At 48.5% G+C, this 27,934-nt stretch overlaps 1 protein-coding gene and 1 long non-coding RNA gene across 2 annotated transcripts; both read right to left on the reverse strand.

Annotated features, from left to right (window-relative positions):
- LOC148042889 (rho GTPase-activating protein 11A-like) lies at positions 1-27,905 on the reverse strand. The gene is made up of 10 exons (XM_087727949.1): positions 27,798-27,905; positions 25,715-25,806; positions 23,009-23,105; positions 20,744-20,997; positions 16,126-16,289; positions 12,154-12,294; positions 9,723-9,800; positions 8,399-8,495; positions 7,880-7,971; positions 1-1,084 (listed from the first exon to the last, which is right to left on the reverse strand). The coding sequence occupies exons 1-10, from the start codon at positions 27,903-27,905 to the stop codon at positions 153-155; spliced, it is 2,055 nt and encodes a 684-aa protein (XP_087584075.1). The 3' UTR covers positions 1-152.
- LOC148042890 (uncharacterized) lies at positions 2,818-5,942 on the reverse strand. The gene is made up of 3 exons (XR_015698293.1): positions 5,885-5,942; positions 4,391-4,490; positions 2,818-2,960 (listed from the first exon to the last, which is right to left on the reverse strand). It is a non-coding gene; the product is annotated as an uncharacterized LOC148042890 (long non-coding RNA).
- Positions 27,906-27,934: the final 29 nt, after the last annotated feature.

The following is a 27,934-nucleotide window of genomic DNA, read 5'->3' on the forward strand; positions in this document are numbered from 1 at the left end:
CCCCCAACACACGGAGACACCTCTGCTCAAATTTAGACCCAACTCATGGCAAACGAAACAAGTCCAACGGGTAAGCCCCCAACAGTGGGTCCTAGCAGCGTGGATATTGGGGACGCCGATGATAAATTGGAGCATCTTGGATTAACCATCATCTACAGCTCCCTTGTGGGGTTTTGGGGAGAAGGGCAGCTCTTGGGCATCTGTTCATCTTCCAACAGGAGGCTTGTCTGCTGGTCTGCGGGGTCCCCCGTGGGTCCGTACCCCTCTTTCCGTCCCCACAGCCCGGCCAAAGAGCTCCGGATGTGCTTGCGGGTGATGAAGATTTGCCGGCCGCAAGCCTTGAGGTGTTGGAGGGGCGTCTTGGACGGCTGCCTGGATCCCCCTCCCTGGGAGACCTCGGCCTGCAAGGGAAGGCCGCTCTCGTGGCTCAGCGACCGGCCGAAACGGCGCCGGGTTTTGGGTTTGGGAGAGCTGAGGATGCCGATTTGCGTCTCTTGGTTTGACCGGAGTGGAGCCCCTTGGGAGTCGGGGGAGAATTGTCCTGCAGGGGTTTGGGGGAGTTGACTGTCGAGACCCCCACCAGCCTCCGGCTCTTCCAACCGAGATGGAAACTGCTTTGGAGCTTCGGCTCCTGAACAGCCAGCTCTGGGGCTCTCTGGTGGCGCTGCGCGTGCCATGTGAAGGCTGAGTTGTTTCATGCCAGATACGACGTCTTTTATGCCAAGCTGAGTTGGCTCCGCTCCCCCAAGGACCTCCCGCCTTCCTGGGCTAGAGGGAGCGTCGTCTGGAGAGAAATCGGTTTCGTCCGCCGAATCCCTCAACGAGAGCTCGTCCGGCCAGCTCAGAGAACGCCGAAGAACCTTGTGGCACAGGGCGAGCGAGATGCCTTGCCGACTCGTCTCAGCCAAGGTCTCCATCTTTGCCAACAGGCCTCTCTTTCCAAGGGGGGTCCTTGCATCCTGACCAGAACTGAACACCTCAAAATAGGGCCTCGGTTCTGTGGGTCTTCTGGATTTCACGTCCTCCGAAGCCCTTGGGTTTAAGGAGACGCGAGCGTTTGCCGTTTCTCTGCAGCTTGGAGGCCCTTGAAACAAATCCAAAATCCGGGAATGAAACTGTTTACTTATGTAGTAATAGAAAGTTATAGTTATTGTTATGAAGTTTTTTCTTTCTTTCTTCTTGTTATGATATAGAGCACTATTCATATGATATATAAAGGACAATAATGATCTCAATGTATAAGAGTGGGATAGCAATAGCAGTTAGACTTATATACCGCTTCATAGGGTTTTCAGCCCTCCCTGAGCGGTTTACAGAGTCAGCATATCGCCCCCAACAACAATCCGGGTCCTCATTTTACCCACCTCGGAAGGATGGCTGAGTCAACCCTGAGCCGGTGAGATTTGAACCGCCGAACTGCAGATAACAGTCAGCTGAAGTGGCCTGCAGTACTGCACTCTAACCACTGCGCCACCTCGGCTCTATGATGATGATTTGAACACTTTGGTATAATTGTATGTAGTGACCATTTTATATTAGAAAGATCTTTGTATATTAAATGGACCGAGGAGAGAAGAAAGGGAAGGAAGGAGGGAATGTAGGAGAGAAAGAAGGGGGGAAGGAAGGAGAGAAGGAGAAAAGAAAGGAGGGAAGGAAGGAGGGAAGGAAGAAGGGAAGGAAAGAAGGAGGGAAGGGGAAGGAAGGAGGGAAGGAAGGAGAGTAGGAGAGAAGAAACGAGGGAAGGAAAGAGGGAGGGAGGGAAGAAGAAGTAGGACCGTTGTAAGATAAGATGGATCTATGGGATGTTAAGAAAACAATCTTCAAGTATATTGTCAACAGTAGGGAAAAATTGTTATAAATACATATTATTAATAACAGTTATGAGATCATATAATTGTGAATGTATACATGAAATTGATAAAAAAATTTAAAAAATGGAGCGATGATGATGTAATGAACAATTGATATACATATGATTTGAAATACTTAACCACTATATGGATTAATAATTAATAATGGAGAACTATCTCTTCGAACTCTGGATGATTGGTGACATTATGGTCAACTGAAAATATGAATGTATATTATAAATTAATGGGAATTCTTTGTTCTAATCTTCGCTTTTTCTCCTTGGAGATAGGTGATATTTTAATATTTTAAAGACTTATTATTATTTGATAGATAAATTATGAATTCAAGGAAATAAGGATTGTTACAAATGAAAGAATATTAATGGTAATTTGAACACATAATGCTCAATGAGAATGAAACATTCAGTTATGTTTAATGCAAAACCAGTGATGTTATTCTTAATCTAGAGCCGAGGTGGCGCAGTGGTTAGGGTGCAGTACTGCAAGCCACTTCAGCTGACTGCTATCTGCAGTTCGGCGGTTCAAGTCTCACCGCCTCAAGGTTGACTCAGCCTTCCATCCTTCCGAGGTGGGTGAAATGAGGACCCGGATTGTTGTTGGGGGCGATATGCTGACTCTGTAAACCGCTTAGAGAGGGCTGAAAGCCCTATGAAGCGGTATATAAGTCTAACTGCTAAGTCTAACTGCTATTAATCTTAAGAATTGATGCACAAAAATTTGTAACCCAACGATGTGCTTGATGAGATGGAGGAAAGTTTGCTTTTTTCTTGCTCTTGTTTTGTATGTGTTGTTTTGTTTTTTTAAGAAAAAGAATAAATATATATATATTAAAAAAAAGAGAAACAAATCCAAAACTAACAGCCGTTTTACATAATCCTTCTCCAAACCAGAGTTATGGTTTGTGAACCCCTTCCAGGAGGGTCCGGCTCACCCGAACATACCTCTCTGATCTTCCTGGGCCTTATAGGATTGCAGGCAGGCCCACTGAGGGAGGGTCATGGAGGGGAGGTCTCCTGCGTCTTGCCTCCTCTTCTTCAGCGGGAACCATCCAGTGGGCTCTGCTCCTTTGGCAGAGAGGGAGTGGGGTTGCTGGGATGGGGGCCGGAAAAAAGGAACAACTTTGAATCAATCCAGTCGTACCTTCTCGGGTTGGGTTCCACCACTCATGGTGAAAATTACGACTACTACTTCCGTGTCAGAAGCCCCAACGGGCTTCCACGGTGAAAGCATCTGCTCGCAACGTCACCATTTCCCCCGGGGGATGCGTAGTTGGGAGAGGGGGGAGGTCCTTTCATGTCCCTGTGAAGGGGTACCTATTTATCTAATCGTGATCGCCTGCTTTCGAACTGCTGGGTTGGCAGGAGCTGGAGCAAGTGACGTGGAGCTCACCCCATCCGGTGGCAGCAACAGGTCTCGAACACGAGCCGGCTGATCATCAGCCCAGCATTTTAACCTCCTGTACCTGTTCTGACCCAACTCCCCAAACACGGTAAACCTTCTGAAGTTAAATCAATGACTCCTTGATTAGGAGTGTCCGTAGCCCTAGCAACATGTCTGTCTGTCTGTCTGTCTCTCTCTGTCTCTCTCTGTCTCTCTCTCTGTCTCTCTGTCTCTGTCTCTCTGTCTCTCTCTCTGTCTCTCTGTCTCTGTCTCTCTCTGTCTCTGTCTGTCTCTGTCTCTGTCTCTGTCTCTGTCTCTCTCTCTCTCTCTCTCTCTCTCTCTCTCACACACACACACACACACACACACACACACACACCAAGTCTGTCTGGCAGGCAGATGAAGAGTTGTCTGCCACATCTATTCATCTCCGCCCCCTGCCTTCTATCCCCAGAGCTAGGGTAGGGCTCTGCTAGCAGCACTGGCTCTTCCGTCCCAAGGACCGGCCCATAGATTTCCACTGCTCTCCACTCCTCTGCCTTCTGTGCATCCATGCATCAGGCACTGGACCAGCTCCTCCTCTTCCTCATCAGCCACCTCCAGACCTGGGGGCTGTTGACTCTCCATCTGAGGACTGACGGACGGCCCAGGCTCCGCCTCTCTCTCTCTGTCTCTCTGTCTCTCTGTCTCTCTCTGTCTCTCTGTCTCTCTCTGTCTCTCTGTCTCTCTGTCTCTCTCTCTCTCTCTCTCTCTCTCTGCCAGCTCCATTCCCTCTTCCCCTTCGGAGCTCCCATGTTGCCCTGATGCTGACCCTGGTCCCCACATCATCTCCTCCTCCCCCTCCCCCCCCTCCTCCTCCTCCTCCTCCTCCTCCTCCGATTTGGCTGCTGGAGTGGCCGGCGGCCAAGAGGCTGAAACACCACCCTTCCATTTAAAGATGGTTGTCACCACCTGTCCTACCGAGGTGACATTTTAAGCTAGCCCACCTCTCCCTCGGCCATTTTGGAGTACACCCCTCTTGTTACCTGCTGGTGCCGATCCTGGGAATTGTAGTCCAGCAGAACCAATGCAGCTCTGCAGAAAAACAAAATGCATAGTAACCCCCTGTGATTTACAGCAACATCCTCAAGAGTTCTCACCTGGTCTTTGCGAGAGAAGATGCTGAGGGATTTGTGGCCGATTTGCTTCCTCTCAATGGGGGAGGGTAAAAAGCTGTTGGAGGCAGGAGTGGTGGACTTCCTGGAAGAAAAGATGGGCGGGGGGATTTGGGGGGGGGGAGTTTGGCACTTAAGAACCATGTTACTAACAAATAGAACCGTGACCCGTCAAAACCGCGTTCCACAAAAGCGCGGTCGACGAAAGCGCGTATGTGACGTCATCACAGCGCGACGAAAAAGATCGAAAAATTGAAATAAAAATTAAATTACAGCAAGCCGATTCACATAAAGGTAAGGGTTAGGTTTAGGGTTAGGGGTAGGGTTAGGTTAAGGGTTAGGGTTAGGTTTACAGCGTTAGCGTTACGTTTAGCGTTAGGTTAAGGGTTAGCGTTAGGTTTTTTGTTAGGTTAAGGGTTAGGTTAAGGGTTAGGTTTAGGGTTAGGTTTAGGGTTAGGTTTAGGGTTAGGTTTGGGGGGGTTAGGGTAAGGTTTTCGCTTTATTTTTACATTTTTCGATCTTTTTCGTCGCGCTGTGATGACGTCACATACGCGCTTTCGTCGATCGCGCTTTTGTCTACCACGGTTTTGTGGTGGAACCAATAGAACAACACGTGCATCTAATTTGAAGGAGATCGTGCTATTTGGACCATCCTGGACAGCTCAATTCATGCCCATCATGCCCAGCAAAAATAGGAATAAAGAAAGGCATTAAAAAAAACCCCACAGTGCTTTGGATATTTCTTCTCCCTACCCTTCTTTCTTCCTTTCCTGCTGTGCATTTCTTTAATAAGGTGAGCCACAAAGTCACGAATTGTTTAGCATGTTAAACCAGAGTCCGAGGCAAAGCATTGCTCAAAGTTCCAATTTATGAAGAGAGCCATGTTGGCACATCTGGGAAAACCGGAATCTGAAGGCTTCCCGGTTTCCCCAACCCAGTTGAAAGTTCAAGATCTTTCCCCCACACCCACAAGTCCATCCCATGGTCCAATCGTCCACCGCCACGCTGGCAGCTTCCACCCATCCAGTTCCAGTCAGGTGCAGAGGTGCAGAGAGACAAAGGATGACCTTGGCTTTCTGGAAAGAATGTTGTTATGGCTACATATCATCTAACTCCTTACAATCCCCAACTCCCATTTTCCCACAATAGAAAACGCATAGCAGAGTAATAGAAAGTGTGGCAGGCCTAAGATCCCCCCAAAAAAATATGGCTGCAGGCCTGACGCTTGAAATGCACCTGGGATGGGGGGGGCTGCAAGGGGGGTGTCAGAACAATCACTGACACCGGGTGATTGACACCTGGCCTCCGAAATGCCAGAAACGCATCATGCCACTAAAATGCCGATAATAATTGCAGCCAAGGAAGCTGTTTTGCTGCCGCAAATCTCCATTTGAAAAATGTGCATTTGCATCTACATCGAGAGAAGGGTCTTCCTGCTTTTGCAGGTAAATATTTCTAGGAAGAGTCTTACCCACCCACCTCCGAGGGCGTTTCCTGCTCCTGCTGCTCTGTTTCTGGGGAACTTTCCCGGTTGGAGATTCTGCGCCGCCTGTAAGAAAGGGGCGATGGAGGAAAGACTTGGGGAATGCAAGAGGAAGCAGGCCAGCTTCACAGAAGCGAGAAAAGTCGACCTCTGTGACCTCTCAGATCAGGGGTTCTCAACCTGTGGGTCGGGACCCCTTCGGGGGGTCGAACGACCCTTTCACAGGGGTCGACTAAGACCATCGGAAACCACATATTTTCGATGGTCTTAGGATCCGAGAAAACAATTTTATGGTTGGGGGTCACCACAACACGAGGGACTGTATTAAAGGGGTCATTGGGAAGGTTGAGAACCCCTGTCTTAGATCCAGTGTCACGCAAGCATTTTCACACCTGGGTTTCTTGGCTTCCTCCTTGGGATAAAAATTGGGATGGACGGCGAACAGCCCCAGTTCGATTGGAGCAACAGAGAAAACATTGGCTACATACATACCAACATACCAACATACCAACATACCAACATACATACATACATCTCTCTCTCTCTCTCTCTCTCTCTTTCTTTTTCTCTCTCTCTTTTATCATCTATACCTATCTCTATCTCTCTATCTTATCTATCATCTACCATCTCTCTCTCTCTCCATCCATCCACCCAACCATCCATCCATCCATCTATCTATCTCTACCATATCTACCATCTCTCTCTCTCTCTCTCTTTATCCATCTATCTATCTATCTATCTATCTATCTATCCATCCATCCATCCATCCATCCATCCATCCATCTATCTATTTATCATCTATCTATCTATATGTACCATAACTACCATCTATCTCTCTATCTCTCTATATCTATCTATCTATCTATCTATCTATCTATCTATCTATCTATCTATCTATCTATCTATCTATCTATCCATCCATCCATCCATCTATCTATCATTTATCTATCTACCATATCTACTATCTATCTACTATCTATCTATCTATCTATCTATCTATCTATCTATCTATCTGTACCATAACTACCATCTCTCTATCTATCTATCTATCTCTCTATCTATCTACCATATCTACCATCTCTCTCTCTCTCTCTCTTCTCTCTCTCTCTCTCTCTCTCTCTCTCTCTCTCTCTCTCTCTCTCTCTCTCTCTCTCTCTCTCTCTCTCTCTCTCTCTCTATATATCTATATATATATATATATATATATATATATATATATATATATATATATATATATATATATATATATATACAATATCTACCATCTCTCTCTTACTACCATATCTACCATCTCTATCTATCTATCTATCTATCTATCTATCTATCTATCTATCTATCTATCTATCTATCTATCTATCTATCTATCATCTCTATGTATGTATGTATGTATGTATGTCTCTCTCTCTCTCTCTCTCTCTCTCTCTCTCTCTCTCTCTATCTATCTATCTATCTATCTATCTATCTATCTATCTCTACCATCTCTGTCTCTATCTCTACCATATCTATCTATCTATCTATCTATCTATCTATCTATCTATCTATCTATCTATCTATCATCTATCTATCTATCTCTACCATATCTACCCTCTCTCTTTCTATCTATCTATCTCTACCATATCTACCATATCTACCTATCTCTCTCTCTCATCTCTCTCTCTCTCCCAAATCTACCATATTCACCGTATCACCTATTTCTATCTATCTGTCTATTTATCATACCTATCTCAATCTCTGTCTGTCTTATCTATCTTATGTTTCATATCTGTCATCATATCTGTCATATCCTTCCGCCTGCCTGCGTAGCAGAAATGTGACTGACTCTGGGTGGTTCTGCTTCGGGTACCACAAAGCCCCCTCCCTCCCAGAAAGGGAACAGGTTGTGAAGGGGACATGTAGCGTCCCGGACAATCCTGCTCGAGCAGCGCATATATGCCACGTCCTGGATATAAGGACGTGGGGGGTCAAGGGAGGGGGAGGTTCAAGGAAATTACCTTGGACCGAAGTGATGACAGCTGGTTGATCAAAAGAATCCCTTCCGTTTTCCTCAAAGAGTTCTGGATTGGTTAATCCCACGTCCGATCTCCTGCGGGCAAAATGATGGACAAATCTTACTGATTTGCTGATGGGGGCGATTTTTTTTTTTTTACATTGCTGATGCTGGCCTTCGATACCTTTTAAATTTATATCCCACCTTTCTCACTCTGCAATCAAGGAGAGAAGCAACCTAGAATTAAGGCGAAACCTCCCAGCAGCGAGGACAATTCACCAGTGGAACAGCTTGCCACCGGATGTGGTGTGTGCTCCATTACTGGAGGTTTGTAAGAAGAGACTGGACAGCCACCTGTCTGAAAAGGTGTAAGGTCTTCTGCCTGAGCAGGGGGCTGGACTAGAAGGCCTCCAAGGCCCCTTCCAGCTCCATTCTGATTCTGCAACTGATTCACATCCAAGCTGCGTTTCTTAGCAATTCCACCCGGAATTCTTCCTATCGCTGATGGGAATTAAGAGCTCACCTTTTCTTGATCGAGAGCTCGGTAACTGTCACTACCTCCTCGGAGGCTTTCCGCTTGGAGCCGAAGGATATTTTCCGGACTGGGCTACCTTGAGACTCTGTGGGAGAAGAGGTTCAAAAGCAGCCTCAAAGCGAACCTCTCAGCCACTTCAGCAAGACCGATGGGCTGACCTGAGGACCGAGAGGTCGCCCACACAGCAGGTCCCGTGTTCTCACCCGCCCTCCGTTGCTATCAAATACCTTTAAAAGAGTGGTGAAGTTCAATGTTTTTTTACTACCGGTTCTGTGGCTTGGTGGGCGTGGCAGGGGAAGGATATTGCAAAATCTCCATTCCTTCTCCACCTCAAGGGGAACGGTGACCATCACCTGTCGGCTGTGACCAGGGGGGCATTTGCACAGGTTCGCCTGGTGCGCCAGTTGCGTCCCTACCTGAACCGGGAGGCTCTCACAACAGTCACTCGAGCCCTTGTGACCTCTAGGCTGGAATACTGCAACGTGCTCTACATGGGGCTGCCCTTGAAGAGCATCCGGCGACTTCAGCTAGTCCAGAATGCGGCCGCGCGAGTGATTGTGGGCGCACCACGGTTCGCCCACATAACACCAATCCTCCGCGAGCTGCGCTGGCTACCTGTTGATCTCCGGGTGCGCTTCAAGGTGCTACTTACCATCCATAAAGCCCTCCATGGTAGTGGATCCGAGTACTTGAGAGACCGCCTCCTGCCAATTACCTCCCTTCGACCAATTAGATCGCACAGATTAGGCCTCCTCCGAGTTCCATCCGCCAGTCAGTGCTGATTGGCGACTACGCGGAGAGCCTTTTCAGTAGTAGCTCCGACCCTTTGGAACGATCTCCCCGTGGAGATTCGCACCCTCACCACCGTCCAGACCTTCCGCACAACCCTTAAGATCTGGCTATCCCGTCAGGCCTGGGGATAAAGATTCTAATCTGCCCCACCCGAATGCTGAATGAAAGTTGTGTTTTATCGTTTTATTTTTTTTCACTCACGTATTGTCTTATGTTTTGTCTTGCACTTCCCCTCCCATGAATTGTAAGCCGCCCTGAGTCCCCTCAGGGAAAAGGGCGGCCTATAAATAATAAATACAATCTAAAAATCTAAAATCTAAGGATACTGCAAAATCCCCATTCCCTCCCCACTCCTGGGGCCAGACACAGGTGGTATTTGCCGGTTCTCCGAACCACTCAAAATTTCCGCTACCGGTTCTCCAGAACCGGTCAGAACCTGCTGAATTTCACCCCTGCTTTAAACCCTGGAGCTACCTGAAAACAAAGCAAAAATCAAAATTCAAAGGCGATTCATCCTCACCCTCTTTCGTTTCCAGGTCAGGAGAGACGCAAAGGGTTCGACAGGTCCTGAATTTACTCAGGGCTTCAGTGACCATATCTGCAAGGCCAACAAAAAAAATTCCAAAAGCATTTTCAGTCCTAAAATACTCAGCCCGTCGACCTTCCCTCTTTCAAAGAGTCTTCCTCCTAAAGGACTTTCAAAAGGAAACGTTTTTAAAAAGTCTTAGTGGAACAACCAATTAAATAGGAGCCAACAATGTGCAGCGGCAGCCAAAAAATTTAATGCAATCCTATGTTGCATGAACAGAAGGATACAATCAAGATCAAGGGAGGTGCTAATGCCACTCTATAAAGCCTTTTTAAGACCACACCTAGAAAACTGCATCCAGTTTTGGTCACCACACTATAAAGAAGCGTGGCACAACAAAACCGCGAAGCCCTTATCCACGGAGACATAAGCGTGTCGCTAAAGCCGCGACGTCATCACCACGCGTCACCACCGCCGCGACAACAGCGCGGCAACAGAAGGGCGCTTTAAAACGGCGCCGCGGCAGAAAGCCGATTTCAATTAAGGTAAGGGTTAGGATTAGGTTTAGGGTTAGGTTTAGGGTTAGGGTTAGGGTTAGGTTTAGGGTTAGGGTTAGGGTTAGGTTTAGGGTTAGGGTTAGGGTTAGGGTTAGGGTTAGGGTTAGGGTTAGGGTTAGGCTAAGGGTTAGGCTTATGGTTAGGCTTAGGGTTAGGTTTAGGGTTAGGTTTAGGATTAGGTTTAGGGTTAGGTTTAGGGTTAGGTTTAGGGTTAGGTTTAGGGTTAGGTTTAGGGTTAGGTTTAGGTTTAGGGTTAGGGTTAGGGTTAGGTTTAGGGTTAGGTTTAGGGTTAGGTTTAGGGTTAGGTTTAGGGTTAGGTTTAGGGTTAGGTTTAGGGTACTGAGTGCTTGGGAATGCGCGGATTTGCCCTCCGCAATTATGTCATCCCGGTAGGGTCGCGTTTTTCCTTAGCGCTTCGAACGGCGCGAATTAGTCTTCACGCCTATGTCTCCGCGGATAAGGGCTTCGCGAATTTGTGGTGGAACCATAAAAAAGATGTGGAGATTCTAGAAAAAGTGCAGAGAAGAGAAACCAGGATGATGAGGGGGCTGGAGGCCAAAACCAGTGGTGGGTTGCAGGTGATACACCCTGTTACGGGCGTACCGGAGCCTGCCCGGAGCACCGGGTACCGTTCCGGTACGGTGCTCTGAAGGGCCCACTCGCCCGCCCGCCGTCCTTACCTGTCTTTAAACTCTTCAGCGCTTCCATGCACGTACATGGCGCATACAGCAGCTGTGCGACGCTCCGCCGAGCAGCTGGAGCATCGCGGAGGCGTTGCTGGAGGGTAAGACGCGTGTGCGTGCTGCGTGTGTTCATGTGGAGGACGCCGGAACCCACCAATGGCCAAAACGTATGATTTAACGGCTGCGGGAACTGGGCCTGGCTAGTCGAGCGAAGAGAAGGACCAGGGGAGATGTGATAGCATCTTCCAATATTTGAGGGGCTGCCCGAGAGAGGAAGGGGGTCAAGCTGTTTTCCAAAGCCCCCGAAGGCCAGACAAGGAATAATGGATGGAAACTGATCAAGGAGGGATTCAACCTGGAAATAAGGAGGATAAACAATCAACCAATGGAACAGAAGTTGCCTTTGGGAGTTGTGGGAGTTTCATCCCTGGAGGCTTTCAAGAAGAGACTGGACTGCCATCTGTCAGAAATGCTGTCGGGTCTCCTGCTTGGGTGGGGGGTGGGACTAGATGACCTCCAAGGTCCCTTCGAATCCTATTATTCTATGTTCTCGCCCATTTTCTATGCAGTAAACTTCCCAAATGTCCTCGAATGGCAATTGGAGATACAGATTTCAGCTTAGATCAGCCTCAGACCTGACCCAAACGTGGTTCTTCCTAACTTCTCACATTACAGATTAATAGAGTTGGAAGGGACCTTGTAGGTCATCTAGTCCAACCCCCTGCCCAAAGAGGAAACCGTACACCATTTCTGACAGACGGCAGCCCAGTCTCTTCTTGAAAGCTTCCGGGGATGAAGCTCTCACAACTGCTGAAGGCAATTTCTGTTCCATGGGTTGATTGTTCCCACGGTCAGAAAATTCCTCCTTATTTCTAGGTTGAATCTCTCCTTGGTCAGTTTCCATCCATTATTCTTTTTCTGGCCTTCAGGTACTTTGGAGAATAGCTTGACACCCCCCCTCCACTCTGGGGCAGCCCCTCAAATATTGGAAGGCTGCTATCGTGTCTCCCCCGGTCCTTCTCTTCCCTATACCAGCCATGCCCAGTTCCCGTAACCGTTCATTGTGTGTTTTAGCCTCCAGTCCTCTCATTATCCTGGTTGCTCTTCTCTGCACTCTTTCTAGAGTCTCCACATCTTTTTTATGGTTAGTACATTAATCTGGGTTTTCCCTGGCACACTCACAGCTTACACTGCGCCGCCGTCTCCTCCTCCCCATGGCGTGGCCACCTTCAGTCTCTTCCTGGCCTGGCTGAAACCGGCATTCGCTTTCCATGTCTGAAACGGCAGCGTGGATTTTTTCCCGGAGAGGCTCAGGAATCGTGCCTAAAACCAGGAAGGCAGAAGGGGGAAATTTCCCTCAATACAAACTGGGTTTGATATACGTATGCTTCCTTTTCACAACGTCTTGATTAAAGTTCGAAGTCAAAACGTGGAACTATGAGCTGTCCTAATAGCAATAGCAATAGCAGTTAGACTTATATACCGCTTCATAGGGCTTTCAGCCCTCTCTAAGCGGTTTACAGAGTCAGCATATCGCCCATAACAACAATCCGGGTCCTCATTTTACCCACCTCGGAAGGATGAAAGGCTGAGTCAACCTTGAACCGGTGAGATTTGAACAGCCGAACTGCCGAACTAGCAGTCAGCTGAAGTAGCCTGCAGTGCTGCATTTAACCACTGCGCCACCTCGGCTCTAAAAGGAAGAGGGAGGGAGGGAGGGGATACAGGCAGTCCCCGACTTACAACAGTTCGTTCAGCGACCATTCCAAGTTACCACGACATTCAAAAGAGTGGCTTAGGACCATTCCTCACACTTACGACCGTCGCCAAAGCCCGGTGGTCACGTGGTTGAAAATTGGCACGAATCTTGGCAACGGCTTCATGTTTACAATGGTCACTGTGTCCGTGGGATCACGTGATCCGCACTTGCGACCTTCTGACCCGCCAACAGGGGAAGGCAGATTCACTTCACGACCGGGAGGCTAACATAACAAAGGCAATGATTCGCTTAGCAAAGGTGGCAAGAAAGAAATGGGGCAAAGCTCACTTAACCCCTGTTTCCCTCAGCCACATACATTTTGAGCTCATCTGTGGTCGTAACTCGAGGACTCCCTGTGACAGAGGAAAATGATAAGGGAGGGAAACCATCGACAAAACTAATATGGATATATAAATAGTTTAGCGACCATGTGAAATTACAACAGCTTGGAAAAAAGTGACTTACGACTGGTCCTCACACTTACAACTGTCACAGTAGCATGATCCAAATTCGGGGTGCCTGGCACCTGGCACGGGTTTATGACTGTTGCCGTGTCCCGAGTTCAAGTGGTCGCCATTTGCAACCTTCCCTGCTGACTTCCAACCAGCCAAGTCAATGGGGGAAGCCTGATTCGCTTAATGACCGTGCAATTCACTTAACAACCACAGGTATTCCCTGAACAATTGTGGCCAAAACAGATGTAAAATCAGGCATGGCTCACTCAACAATCGCTTTACTTAGCCATGGAAATTCTGCTCCCAATTGTAGTCGCAAATCGAGGATTATTTGTACAGATAGTCCTCGGCATTACGACGGCCATGGAGCTCCAAATTTCTGTTGTTAAGTGAGAAACTTTTAAAGGGAGTTTTGCCCCATTTTATGACCTTCCCGCTGTTGTTAAGTGAACCACTGCGGTTGATAAGTTAAGTGAATCTGGTTTCCCCATTGCTTGTCGGGGAGGTCGCAAAAGGATGCCATGTGGCCTTGACACACAGCAACGGTCATAAATACGAGTCAGTTGCCAAGCTTCGGAATTTTGATCACGGGTGCAAAGGTCGTACATGTGAAAAACGGTCATAAGTCCCTTTTTCCAGCCCCGCAGCTTTCAGGACATAACTGGCTTATTAGATCCAAGCTTATGACTGGTCCTCACACTTACAACCGTCACCGCATTCCCCACGAACAAAATGTGGCCTCCTGGCACAGATTTAGGACCGTTGTTGCCGTGTCCTGGGTTCAAGTGTTTGCCATTTGCAACTTTTCCTGCCGTCCATTAAAAAAAAATCCCCTTGCAAGGACATAACTGAGCTGGCTTATTAGATCCAACCTCATGGCTGGTCCTCGCACTTACAATTGTCCCCGCATCGTCTCCCTTTGCCCAGAAGGTCAACGGAAAGAAGGATGGGTGTGTGTGTGTGTGTGTGTGCAAGTCACTGCAAGCTGCGGCAAAACACAAGGCAGGCACACACATCTACACACCTCTTCCCTTACACGCACTTCAGAAGGAAAGAATTTCTCACCCGGTGCTTTCCCTTCCCGTAAATTTGGGCTCGGCGGAACACTCTGTTCCTGGGAGAACAAGCCAAGATTGCTCTCTTCCTTCCCCTCCGACAAAACTGGAGCGCCTTCATTTCCATCCCCTGTGACTCATGCACCAAAAATGGCTCCGTTCCCTTCCTTGGAAAACTGCACACACCTTCGACCTCGACTGTCACCTTCGGTGTTTATATCGATTGTGCCATTCGATATAAAAACCAAGAATCGTGGTTGGAAACGGACACTCTGCTGTGGAACCGGGGAGCAACGCCAGGCCAGGTTTGTTTATCGCTTGCTCCCCCAAAACAAGGAATGGATTAAAACACACTTATGTGGCCGGGAGTCTCAAACCGAACTCGGGGCGGGGGGGCTCCTAACACAAGGGATACAACAAGACGTAATGAAAACTGAACTTACTGTAAAAAGTAAAGTTAAAGGTTCCCCTCGCACGTATGTGCTAGTCGTTCCTGACTCTAGGGGGCAGTGCTCATCTCTGTTTCAAAGCCAGAGATCCAGCGCAGTCCAAAGACATCTCCGTGGTCATGTGGCCGGCATGACTCAATGCCGAAGGTGCATGGAACGCTGTTCCCTTCCCACCAAAGGTGGTTCCTATTTTTCTACTTGCATTTTTTACCTGCTTTCGAACTGCTAGGTTGGCAGAAGCTGGGACAAGTCATGGGGGTTCACTCCGTTACGCGGGGCTAGGGATTTGAACCGCCAAACTGCCGACATTTTCTGATCGACATGCTCACCGCATCCCATGAACTTACTGTATGCAACGTCATTTCATTTGAATGCATGGTGGGATTCAAAAAAAGTTTCTACCGGTTCTGTGGGCATGGCTTGGTGGGCATGGCGGGAGAACAATACTGTAATATCTCCATTTTCTCCCAATCAGCTGGGACTCCGGAGGCAGAGAATAGATGGGGGCGAGGCCAGCCTGAAGTAGTATTTGCCAGTTCTCCAAACTACTCAAAGTTTCCGCTACCACCGGTTCTCCAGAACTATTCAGAACCTGCCGAATGCCATCTCCCTTTCTTTGACCGCTTCTGGATCTCCTGCTTCCATCTGCCCTTCTAAACAAGTGCAGTTGCGTGTCAGATTTCATCTAGAGTGGACCACACACACACACACACACACACACCTTAGCAGAAATTCCCAGTAGTGGAAATTTTGAGTAGTTTGGAGAACCGGCAAATACTACTTCAGGCTGGCCTCGCCCCCATCTATTCTCTGCCTCCGGAGTGTGTGTGTGTGTGTGTGTGTGTGTGTGTGTGTGTGTGTGTGTGTGTGTGTGTTGGTGTGTGTGTTGGTGTGTGTATGTGTGTGTGTGACCTAAACAGCTATTGGCCAGGCAAGTATCAAGGAAACTCGCAAGTATCAAGGAAACCCCGATCTGGATGCTCAGAGAGGATCAGCTGCTATTCCTGCTGAATACAACAGGGGGCAGCACTCTATCATCATTGGGATATGCGTGCTTGTTTCTTTGTTTATCCCATATTTATTACTTATAAATAACTCAAGGCAGGGAGTATGATTAATACTCCCTCCACCTCCTTTTTTTTTTTTTACCTCAACACGACCCTGTAAGGCAGGTCGGATTGAGAGGGAGGGACAAGCTTGAAGTCACCCAGCCGGCTTTCCCGCCTAAGGCAGGACCAGAACTCCCAGTCTCCCGCTGATTGTCTCAACGTTCACCCAGCCGCCTTCATGCTTAAGGCGTGACTAGAACTCCCCGACTCCTGATTTCTAGCTCCGCCTTCATTCACAAGCCACACCCACCCACCCTCCTGTTTCCCGGGTGGCGCCAAATAGAAACCTCCCCCCCCCACTCCCCACCCCATGTACTCAGGACGCACCGATCTCCGCTGCGTGGCTGATCAACACCCGCGTGGCTGCCGCTTGACTCCGCAGCCGCTCCTCCGCCTTGGTGATGCCCATCTGGCTGGACGCCTCCCCGGAGAAGAGGTTGGGCACGAAGATGATGGCCAGGTTGGCCAGGTCCATCTTGTTCTGGCCGCACCTGAAAAGAAGCCACAGGAAGGAACACCCCCCCCCCAAAAAAAGCAGTTTGGAATCAGCAACAGAGAATAGACGAAGAGACAAACAAACAAATCAACCAACAAATAACGGAAGGAAAAAGAGAGAGAGGAGGAGAGCCAGGCGACTTTGTCTAAAAAAACCCACTGTTGGCTTCGTTTAGGGCAGGAATGTCATTGAGGGCCACGTCAGGGTTGCGTTTGACCTCGAGAGGGAGGCTAAGGGGTGTGGCCATCTTGACGTCACTCATTGAGGTTCCGTTTCTGGCCATGATGGCCTCCTGCAGCCCTCTGACAGTGAAAGCGGTACTCCGTTTCCACTGGCAGAGGGCTGCAGGAGGCCGTCATAGCCGAAACGGAGCCCAGGAAGCCCACCTGTGGCTCTCCCGAGCTCCGTTTCCACTGGCAGAGGGCTGCAGGAGGCCGTCATAGCCGAAACGGAGCCCAGGAGGCCCACATTGGCCCTCCCGAGTTCCATTTCCATTGGCGGAGGGCTGCAGGAGGCCGTCATAGCTGAAACGGAGCCCAGGAGGCCCACATGTGGCCCTCCCGAGCTCCATTTCCACTGGAGAGGGCTGCAGGAGGCCGTCATAGCCAAAACGGAGCCCAGGAGGCCCATATGTGGCCCTCCCGAGCGCCATTTCCATTGGCGGAGGGCTGCAGGAGCCGTCATAGCCGAAACGGAGCCCAGGAGGCCCACATTGGCCCTCCTGAGTTCCATTTCCATTGGCGGAGGGCTGCAGGAGGCCGTCATAGCTGAAACGGAGCCCAGGAGGCCCACATGTGGCTCTCCCGAGCTCCATTTCCACTGGAGAGGGCTGCAGGAGGCCGTCATAGCCAAAATGGAGCCCAGGAGGCCCATATGTGGCCCTCCCGAGCACCATTTCCATTGGCGGAGGGCTGCAGGAGGCCGTCATAGCCGAAACGGAGCCCGGGAGGCCCACATGTGGCCCTCCCGAGCTCCGTTTTCACCAGCAGAGGCACCGCGGGCTGGTCCTTTGCTGTTTCCAGGGCAGCTTCGCGGACCAGATCTAAGCACCCCGCAGGCCTCATCTGTCCCGCAAGCCTTGAGTTTGACACCCCTGGTTTAGGGGGAGACCAAGTTGCTAGTCCTCAGGGCCGTTGTGGGTGGGCACATGCTTTACGTGCCCTGCGATGTTCTACTCCTCCTTCCTCTCTTCCCCCCCACCTCCTCCGACGAGCCTTTTTTCCCTTTTCTTTCTACAGAATGAATGTGAGTTTCCTGAGCAACACCGTCATTACAGCGTTCAGGTTGTGGTGACTCATTCACAAACTTCTGCTTTGCGTGGTCGCGAGAGAAAAGGGCTCTGCCATCACGCGGCAGAAGAGGGAGGGAGGTGGGGGGGGATGAAGGACCCCGTGTCCTTGGAGCACGGGAAGGATTCATTCATTCCGGCAAACAGACATCCGTCATCGGAGCAGGGGTGTTGGCAGCCCCATCGCAACCCAGCCAGAGCTTTGAGTACAGCATCATCAGGGCTGCTGCCATCCTCACTTTTGGGGTTCGCACACACACACACACACACACACACACACACACACACACATGGAGGAAGTCTGCGGCATGCGGAATGCAAAGATCCCTGACTCACAAAGGGACAAGACAACATAAAGAGTCAGGAATTTAGGTTCCCAGCGATCGAAGGAGGCAGAAACAGACATTGTGGCAAGGAAAGGAAGATCTGCAGAGTCCTGAAAAACTATGGGGTTGTCTCCATGCTACCTACTATCATATATGGTGGACTTGTAAAAAGGTTAAAGCATTTTGGATAAAAATATGGTGCATTATGCAAAATGTTCTTTTAAAAAAAAAGGATATAAAGTTTACCCCTCAGATATTCTTGTTAGGCATAATTACTGATTGTACCGTTGTAGAGATTAACCTGATTTGGCATTTAATAACGGCAGCAAGGCTGTTGGTGGCGCAATACTGGAAGAAGGAAGATTTGCCTACTATTCAAGAATGGACACTAAAAGTAACAAACCTAGCAGAGATGGCTAAAATATCTGCATATCTCAAGGACCACTCAAACGAGAGATATAAACTGGAGTGGAGAAGATGGATTGACTATAGATAGATGGATAGATGGATAGATGGATAGATGGATAGATAGATAGATAGATAGATAGATAGATAGATAGATAGATAGATGATAGATAGATAGATAGATAGATAGATAGATAGATAGATAGATAGATAATAGATAGATAGATAGATAGATAGATAGATAGATAGATAGATAGATAGATAGATAGAGATAGATAGATAGATAGATAGATAGATAGATAGATAGATAGATAGATAGATAGATAGACTATACTCTAAATATGGGACTAAGAAATTCCAGATAGTTTATGACTGAAGAAACAAGGAATGATATAATCTGTTTAGAGTTAGCCTAACAAAAGAGGAGTTAAAGCTCAAATGAAAGATGATACCAACTTTTTTAAAGTTTATTTTAGAACCTTTTTGTTAAAGATTTATACCCTGTATTGGTTCTGGGAAGTCTGGGGGGGGGGAGGTTGGGGGGGTGGGATTTGGATGGGGAGGGGAGGGGGGAGGTAAACATTTGTAAAAGTTTTTTTTCCCCTAAAATTTTCAATTAAAAAAAAAACTATGGGCTGGGGGTGAGGACTGGGGGGTGGGTGGAGAAGGGAATTAGGATTCCCAGTGTGGGTGCCGAGGGGTGGGAGGGGGCTGCAGTGATTATGGGGCAGACAGAACCAGACTACAACAAACCAGGAGACCGGGAGTTCTAGTCCCTGCCTTAGACACAGTCGCCAGGTGACAGTGAATTTTAGTCTCGCCTTAGGCAGGAAAGCCAATCAGGTGACTTTGGGCTAGTCACCAGGAGGCCGTGAGTTCAAGTCTCACCTTAGGCAGGAGAGTCAGCTGGGTGACTCTGGGCCAATCACCAGGTGACAATGAATTCTAGTCTCCTCTTGGGCGGGAAAGTCAACTCGGTAACTTTGGGCCAGGAGACGGTGAGTCCTGCCTTAGGCAGAAAAGGTGGCTGGGTGACATTGGACCAGTTGCCAGGAGACGGTGAGTTCTAGTCCCACCTTAGGCACAAAAATCAGCCCGGTGACTCCGGGACAATCACCAGGAGACGGTGAAATCTACTCGCCTCTTAGTCATGAAAACCAACTGGGTGACTCTGAGCCAATCACCAGGAGGCGGTGAGTTCTAGTCTCACCTAAGGCCAGCTGGGTGGCTTTCTCTCGGCCCAATCCGCCTTGTAGGGTTGTTGTGGGGAAAATGGGTGGTTTAGGTTTAGGTTTATTAGATTTATATGCCGCCCTTCTCCCAAGGACTCGGGGCGGCGTACAACATTAAAAGAAACACATAATACAAAAGTTAAAAAAAAAATTAAATAGAATATCCCAAACCCAATTAAAATTGACAATGACATTAAAAAAAAATCGAATTAAAATTAACAGTGATCAATAATTTATTTTGTTTTTGTTCAGGCCAGGCTGGCTTGCTAGCAATAGCAGTTAGACTTATATACCGCTTCATAGGGCTTCCAGCCCTCTCTAAGCGGTTTACAGAGTCAGCATATATTGCCCCCACAGTCTGGGTCCTCATTTCACCCAGATAGATAGATAGATAGATAGATAGATAGATAGATAGATAGATAGATAGATAGATAGATAGATAGATAGATACATACATACATACATAGATACATACATAGATACATACATAGATACATACATAGATACATAGATAGATAGATGATAGATAGATAGATAGATAGATAGATAGATAGATAGATAGATAGATAGATAGATAGATAGATAGCAATAGCAGTTAGACTTATATACCGCTTCATAGGGCTTTCAGCCCTCTCTAAGCGGTTTACAGAGTCAGCATATCGCCCCCACTGTCTGGGTCCTCATTTCACCCAGATAGATAGATAGATAGATAGATAGATAGATAGATAGATAGATAGATAGATAGATAGATAGATAGATAGATAGATAGATGATAGATAGATAGATAGATAGATAGATAGATAGATAGATAGATAGCAATAGCAGTTAGACTTATATACCGCTTCATAGGGCTTTCAGCCCTCTCTAAGCGGTTTACAGAGTCAGCATATCGCCCCCACAGTCTGGGTCCTCATTTCACCCACCTCGGAAGGATGGAAGGCTGAGTCAACCTTGAGCCGGTGAGATTTGAACCGCCGAACTGCAGATAGCAGTCAGCTGAAGTGGCCTGCAGTACTGCACTCTAACCACTGCGCCACCTCGGCTCTTGCTGGAAAAGCCAAATTTTTAGGGCGTGTCGGAAGGACCGGAGGTGGGGAGAAAGACTGATTGGATGTGTTCCACCACCTCGAGACATTTATTAAAAATAATAAAGGCGGGATGGACATAGGATCAGTCAACCGATAAACAAAGATCTCACCTGGCCGCCACCTCCTGCAGGAAGCTGAGAAGGTAGCGGAGGACGGTGGCGTTCCTCGGGGGAAGCAGGCAGGTAAGGAGCAGAGTTAGAGCGTCCCGATCCTCTCGGCGTTCTCGCTGCACCTGGCAGAGGGAGGCTTGCAGCTCGGTGGGGATCAGGGGTTCAGGGAGGCCCCTCAAAAACTGCTTCACCAGAGTGGCCACATCGCACGGGAGCGCCATGTGCAGGCAGCGCTCGCCCGCTTCCAGACGGGCCTGGAAGGCAGAAACACCGGCGGTCATCCCATCCAGGTTGCAGAAACCTTACAGTTGAACAGAGTTGGAAGGGGACCTTGCGGGTCATCTAGTCCAACCCCCCCCGCCCAAGCAGGAGACCCTGCACCATTTCTGACAGGTGGCAGCCCAGTCTCTTCTTGGAAGCTTCCAGGGATGAAGCTCCCGCAACTTCCGAAGGCAACTTCTGTTCCATGGGTGGATTGTTCTCACTGTTAGGAAATTCCTCCTTATTTCCAGGTTGAATCTCTCCTTGATCAGTTTCCATCCATTATTCTTTTTCTGGCTTTCAGGTACTTTGGAGAATAGCTTGACACCCCCCTCCTCTCTGGGGCTGCCCCTCAAATATTGGAAGGCTGCTATCGTGTCTCCCCTGGTCCTTCTCTTCCCTAGACCAGCCATGCCCAGTTCCTGCCACTGTTCATCGTAAGGGAAGGGAAGGGAAGAAGAAGGGAGGGGAAGGGAAGGCAGGAGAAGGAGAGGAAAGAGAGAAGAGAGGAGAGGATAGAAGGAAGGGTGGGAGAAGGAAAGGAAAGGAGAGGAAAGGGAAGAAGAAGGGAAGGAAAGGAAAGGAGAGAAAGAAAAGGAAAGATGAAGGGAAGGAAAGAGGAAGGGAAGAGGAAGGGAAGGAAAGGAAAAGAAAGGAAAGAGGGAGGGAGGGCAGGAGAAGGAGAGGAGAGAGAGAAGAGAGGAGAGTATAGAAGGAAGGGTGGGAGAAGGAAAGGAAAGGAGAGGAAAGGGAAGAGGAAGGGAAGAGAAGGAAAGGAAAGAAAGAAAAGGAAAGATGAAGGGAAGGGAAGAGGAAGGGAAGGAAAGGAAAAGAAAGGAAAGAGGGAGGGAAGGCAGGAGAAGGAGAGGAGAGAGAGAAGAGAGGAGAGAAGGAAGGGTGGGAGAAGGAGAGGAGAGGAAGGGAAAAGGAGAAAACATAGGAGAAAGATGCAAGCTCTCAATGATCCCACGAAGAATTAATCTGAGATAAACTGGTAGGACACCCCAAAACTAAGAAAACTCCCTCAAATTCTGTAGGAATCCCAGGGGCTCATTTCAAAACACATCTGGACTTCCTTGGTTTTTCCTCGAAGACGTTTCGCGTCTCATCCAAGAACGCTTCTTCAGTTCTACATTTCGGTTCTTGGATGAGATGCAAAACGTCTTCGAGGAAAAACCAGGAAAAATCCAGTTGTCTTTTGGAAAAAAAGCATCTTTGGGATAACCACAACTTGGATGTCTGACATTCTGCAGGAATCCTTTTTCCTAAATATTTTTGCTGGTTTTAGGCAACACAGCAGGAAGCTCCCAGGTGGCCCTTATTAAATCCTTTCTATTGCTTTATTTTGTAGGGTGGGCTGAGATGTGGGATTTCTACATGTTGAGGCACCGAAGTCCCCGATTTTAATCCTGTGACTTTTTACCAAAAGCATTCTATCCTTCAGGCTTTTTTTTACATTTCTCGTTTCTCACACTGGGGGGCAGGAGATTTCCAAGAACCAAAGCGACTGACAAACCGACTGGAAATTATTCCAGTCTTCCATTCCCCTGCCTTTCTAGTGTAGGAAGTTATCACCCAACCTTCTCCCAGAAAAAATGAAACATCCTAAGAAATATTGAAAAGGCAGAATATTTCTCTGGATGTGAAGAGAAAGAAACATGTTTTAAAAGTCAGAATAGCTGCCTGCAGATTCCTGCCCGTCCCCACTTTGTCAATGGGCCATTAAGAAGGCCAAGCTAGTCCCTTTACATCATAAAGGCTTCTCCACTTCAGCTCCAGGGCGAAGAAAAAAGGAAGGAAGGAAATCCTTGCATTTTCTTCATAGAAATAATAAATGAAAGACAGATCCTTACACTTGAAAGGGAAGCTGGGCAACAGGGAAGGGGACCAACATTTTGCCCTCCACAAAGGAAAGAAGCAAAACCAGTTGGAGAAGTCGAAGCATCCGATGGGACTTGAGTTCGTTTCTTGCCCTTCCATCGGGGGGTTTCGTGTTTTTTTTACCTTTAAAGCGTTGATCCGAGTCATTGAACCGCATTTCCGGAAAAGGCCTTCGATGTGAAGATGGGGTCGGAGTTGCTCACAGGCATCCACCAGAAACCTGGGACGGGAACACAAACACGGCATTCTTAGGTGAGCCTGTACCTGGCCGGAGTAGCAGGACGAGGGCAGGGCCGGTGTGTTTACACTGTGGAATTACTAAGGCAGTGTTTCTCAACCTTGGCTACTTGAAGATGTCCGGACTTCAACTCCCAGAATTCCCCAGCCAGCAAATGCTGGCTGGGGAATTCTGGGAGTTGAAGTCCGGACATCTTCAAGTGGCCAAGGTTGAGAAACACTGTTCTAACCACTTTGCCACAACAGCCTGGATTGTAAACTCCCGTGTTTCCCCCAAAATAAGACAAGGCAGGGTCTTATTTTCATTTGACCCCCGAAATAAGCGCTTGGCCTTATTTTGGGGGAAGTCTTATTATTTTTGAGGTTCTGGGAGTTGAAGTCCGGACATCTTCAAGTGGCCAAGGTTGAGAAACACTGTTCTAACCACTTTGCCACAACAGCCTGGATTGTAAACTCCCGTGTTTCCCCCAAAATAAGACAAGGCAGGGTCTTATTTTCATTTGACCCCCGAAATAAGCGCTTGGCCTTATTTTGGGGGAAGTCTTATTATTTTTGAGGTTCTGGGAGTTGAAGTCCGGACATCTTCAAGTGGCCAAGGTTGAGAAACACTGTTCTAACCACTTTGCCACAACAGCCTGGATTGTAAACTCCCGTGTTTTCCCCAAAATAAGACAAGGCAGGGTCTTATTTTCATTTGACCCCCGAAATAAGCGCTTGGCCTTATTTTGGGGGAGGTCTTATTATTTTTGAGGTTCTGGGAGTTGAAGTCCGGACATCTTCAAGTTGCCAAGGTTGAGAAACACTGTACTAAGGGAAGGGAAGGGATGGGTGGGGGAGCTCTGGCCGAGACAGTCAGATGTGTTACGTGCCACCCATCCTGGGATGCAGGGCACACACCCCGGGGTGTGGATTCTCCTTGCAGATCTGGGAGCTTTTCCCGGGACCTGAGAACCCGTATTTTGCTTTGGAGTCCCCTGCAGGAAGCAACCGAAAACCAGCATCCGGTTTTTTTTTAAATTAATCATCATCTCTTTGGTTACTGGTTCCATCGCATCATTCAGCAAGGGATAAAAAGGGAGGTGTGAATCCTCCTGCAAAGACTCAGAGGAGACAGTCATCTTCCTTGTGGGCTCCTGGGTGCTCCAGGAGTATCCTTGGTTGGTTTCCTGACTAGGGAAGATCACCAGTGTTAGATGGATGTGAGGTGGACAGGGAGGAGGAGGAGGAGGAGGAGGAGGAGGAGGAGGAGGAGGAGGAGGAGGAGGAGGAGGAGGAGGAGGAGGAGGAGGAAGAAGAAGAAAGGGAGAAGGAGGACTGTGGGGTCCTTGGTGCTCTCTGAGTTTGGCCGTTCTCTTGCAGGCATTTCAAGACCCAACTAGGGAACAGTGCTAGAAAGTAGTGTGGTTTGTTGGGAGAGGAGGAGGAGGGTGAAGGGAGGAGGAGGAGGAGGAAGAGGAGAAGAAGGAGAAGAAAAGGGAGGAGGAGGAGGAGGAGGAGGAGGAGGAGGAGGAGGAGGAGGAGGAGGAGGAGGAGGAGGAGGAGGACGAGGACTGTGGGGTCCTTGGTGCTCTCTGAGTCTGGTCCTTCTCTTACAGGCATTTCATGACCCAACTAGGGAACATCATCAGTGCTAGAAAGTAGTGTGGTTTGTTGGGAGAGGAGGAGGAGGGTGAAGGAGGGAGGAGGAGGAGGAAGAGGAGAAGAAAAGGGAGGAGTAGGAGGAAGAGGAGGACTATGGGGTCCTTAATGCTCTCTGAGTTTGGTCGTTCTCTTGCAGGCATTTCATGACCCAACTAGGGAACATCATCAGTGCTAGAAAGTAGTGTGGTTTGTTGGGAGAGGAGGAGGAGGGTGAAGGGAGGAGGAGGAGGAGGAGGAGGAGGAGGAGGAGGAGGAGGAGGAGAGAGAAGAAGAAGAAGAAGAAGAAGAAGAAGAAGAAGAAGAAGAAGAAGAAGAAGAAGAAGAAGAAGAAGAAGAAGAAAAGGGAGGAGGAAGAGGAGGAGGAGGACTATGGGGTCCTTAATGCTCTCTGAGTCTGGTCCTTCTCTTGCAGGCATTTCATGACCCAACTAGGGAACATCATCAGTGCTAGAAAGTAGTGTGGTTTGTTGGGAGAGGAGGAGGAGGGTGAAGGAGGGAGGAGGAGGAGAAGGAGGAGACGGAAAGGAAGGAGGAGGAGGATGACTGTGGGGTCCTTGGTGGTCTCTGAGTTTGGTTCTTCTCTTGCAGGCATTTCATGGCCTAACTAGCTAGCATCATCCATGATGCAAGGGCGTGGCCTGCTCTCTGTAAACTCTGTAGACAGAGCACTGATCACGCTACCTAGTCGGGTCATGAAACGTTTGCAAGAAAACCACCAAGCTCAGGGGGCACCAAGGCCCCCGCCCTTTCAATCCTGACCTCCAAATATTCCATTGGCAGTAAAGCTCCTTCTTCCCTTAGAACACACAGGAGTGACGTAATATCCTGCTCCCGCATTAAGAGTTCCCAGATCCCAACCGTTCTCTTCCCCCCACCAATTATAATTGAGAGGAAGAACTTTTCTCGGGATTATCCGGGGTGTGTAGAGACGTTGCATCCAGCATTACTCACTCTGGCACACCTTCGACATGTTGCGAAGGACGCAGCGAGGGCAGCGGGATGCCAAACAGCCCCGAGGTCGGAAAAAGCCCACCTGGAGCCTTCTGTAACAGAGCAAAGAGCGATTAAACCCTGGAACCATGGCCTTGATAACGAAATATATTTTTTTTTAATTTTTAAAAAAGATTTTATGGGTAAAAAGAAAATACAACATCCATAACTTGTAAAAAACAATACAACTACATTTCAAGATATTCCCATACTATCAAATCATTATAAACATCAAAGGTTAGGTATCTTATTCCTTCCCTCCCTCTTCTCTTCCCTCATTTCTTCTTTTCCATACCCTTTTCTTCCCTCCCCCCCTTACTTCCTTCTCCCCTGCCTTCCCTCCTTTCTTTTCTCCTTTCCTCCTTTCCTTCCCCCTCCTTTCCCTCCCTCGATCCCCCCCTCCTTCTCACGTACCTTCCCTCCCTCCCTTCCTCTTTCCCTCCTCCTTTCTTTTCTCTTAATCTCCCTCCTTTCCTCCCTCCTTCCTTCCTTCCTTTCAACGCTCCTTCTCTCTTTCTTTCCCTCCCTCTTTCCCTCTTTACTACCCTCTCTTCTTCCCTCCCTCCTTCCTCCCCCAGTTTCTTCTCTTTCTTCTCTCCTTCTTTCTTCCCACCTTCTTTCCCTTCTCTTCTTTCTCTTCCTCCTCTTTATCCTTCCCCCCTTCTTCTGCCTTTCCTATTCCTCTCCTTTCTCCTCTCCATCCTGACTTCCCTGCTGTCCTCCTTCCCTCCCTTCTAACCTTTGTTACATTTACATATTTTCCTCTGCTGAGGACAACCTGGTTCTCTTTTCCTTTCTTTGCTTAAAGATAATGAAATATTTTTGTTGGGGTTCCAAACCGCATCCGAAATTAAACCAGAGTCCGAGGCAAAGTATTGCTCCAAGTTCCAATTTATTCAGATGTTGGCACATCTGGGAAAACCCTGAATCTGAAAGCTTCCCGGTTTCCCCCACCCAGTTGAAAGTTCAAGATCTTGCCCCCACACCCACAAGTCCATCCCATGGTCCAGTCTCCCACTGCCACGCTGGCAGCTCCCACCCACCCAGTTCCGGCCAGACGCAGAAACAAAGGATGACCTTGAGTTTCTAAGAAGAATGTTGTTATGGCTACATATCACCCAACTCCGTATAATCCACAACTCCCATTTCCCCACCATAAAAAACGAATAGTAGAAAGTCCAAAAGGAAAAAAATGGCTTGCAGGCCTCACAATTTCCTTTATACGGTGCAACTTTTGAAAAAAAAACAACGCTGATGTTTATAGCCTAGCACAGTGGTTCCCAAACGTGGCAACTTTAAGACTTGTGGACTTCAACTCCCAGAATTCTCCAGAATTCTGGGAGTTGAAGTCCACAAGTCTTAAAGTTGCTGGCTGGAGAATTCTGGGAGTTGAAGTCCACAAGTCTTAAAGTTGCTGGCTGGAGAATTCTGGGAGTTGAAGTCCACAAGTCTTAAAGTTGCCACGTTTGGGAACCACTGGCCTAGCAAGTGGGAACATTGGGGAGGGAGGGAGGGAGGGCGGCACAGGTCATCCTCGACTTACAACAGCTCATATAGTGACCATTCGAAGTTGCCACAACACTGAAAAAAAGTGACTTACAACCATTTTTGGCACTTATGACCCAGTGGTGGGATTCATTTTATTTTTACTACCGGTTTTGGGGGGGAGGGGGTGCTTGGTGGGCGTGGCAGGAGAAGGTTACTGCAAAATCCCCATTTCCTGTTTTGGGGGCATTTTCCAGCACTTTCAGCGCCCACGAGGACCTGCTGGCCGGCGCCCCATGTGCGTGTCAGAAACCAGAAGACCAGTTGGTGATGGCGCAGGTGCCCACAGCGAGGGCTCTGTGGGCCACCTTTGGCCCCTGTGCTATGCCACCACGGGCATAGGGGTTCCTGCCTGAGCAGTGGGTTGGACTAGAAGACCTCCAAGGTCCCTTCCGACTCCTGTTATTCTACCAGACTCAAGGAGGACTCCAAGGACGTTTTACTTTCAGATCCATTTTTATGAAGCCCTTTTAAGCTCTTGAGACAAGGCCTCACTCACCTGCCTGGGGCCGGCCTTAGGAGGACAGACACAAACGCCACTCTTGGCCAGGTGGGAGATGATGGCTTGTGAGAGCTTGCTTCCTGCTTGGTTCTCTGGACCCGACATGGTTCCAGCTGGGACGGATGTCACATTTC

The sequence above is a fragment of the Thamnophis sirtalis genome, unplaced genomic scaffold (genome assembly GCF_051295495.1).
Source record: "Thamnophis sirtalis isolate CommonGarterSnake01/CBP01778 unplaced genomic scaffold, rThaSir2_p1.2 scaffold_13, whole genome shotgun sequence".
Lineage (NCBI taxonomy): Eukaryota > Metazoa > Chordata > Lepidosauria > Squamata > Natricidae > Thamnophis > Thamnophis sirtalis.

Coding starts and splice junctions, on each gene's coding strand:
- LOC148042889 (XM_087727949.1), bottom strand. CDS start 27,905: ATGTCGGGTCCAGAGAACCAAGCAGGAAGCAAGCTCTCACAAGCCATC. Junction 9,801..12,153: donor ACGGCGGCGCAGTGTAAGCT/GTGAGTGTGCCA, acceptor TTGGCCTTGCAG/ATATGGTCACTGAAGCCCTG. Junction 1,085..7,879: donor TGTCATCACTTCGGTCCAAG/GTAATTTCCTTG, acceptor ATTTGTTTCAAG/GGCCTCCAAGCTGCAGAGAA.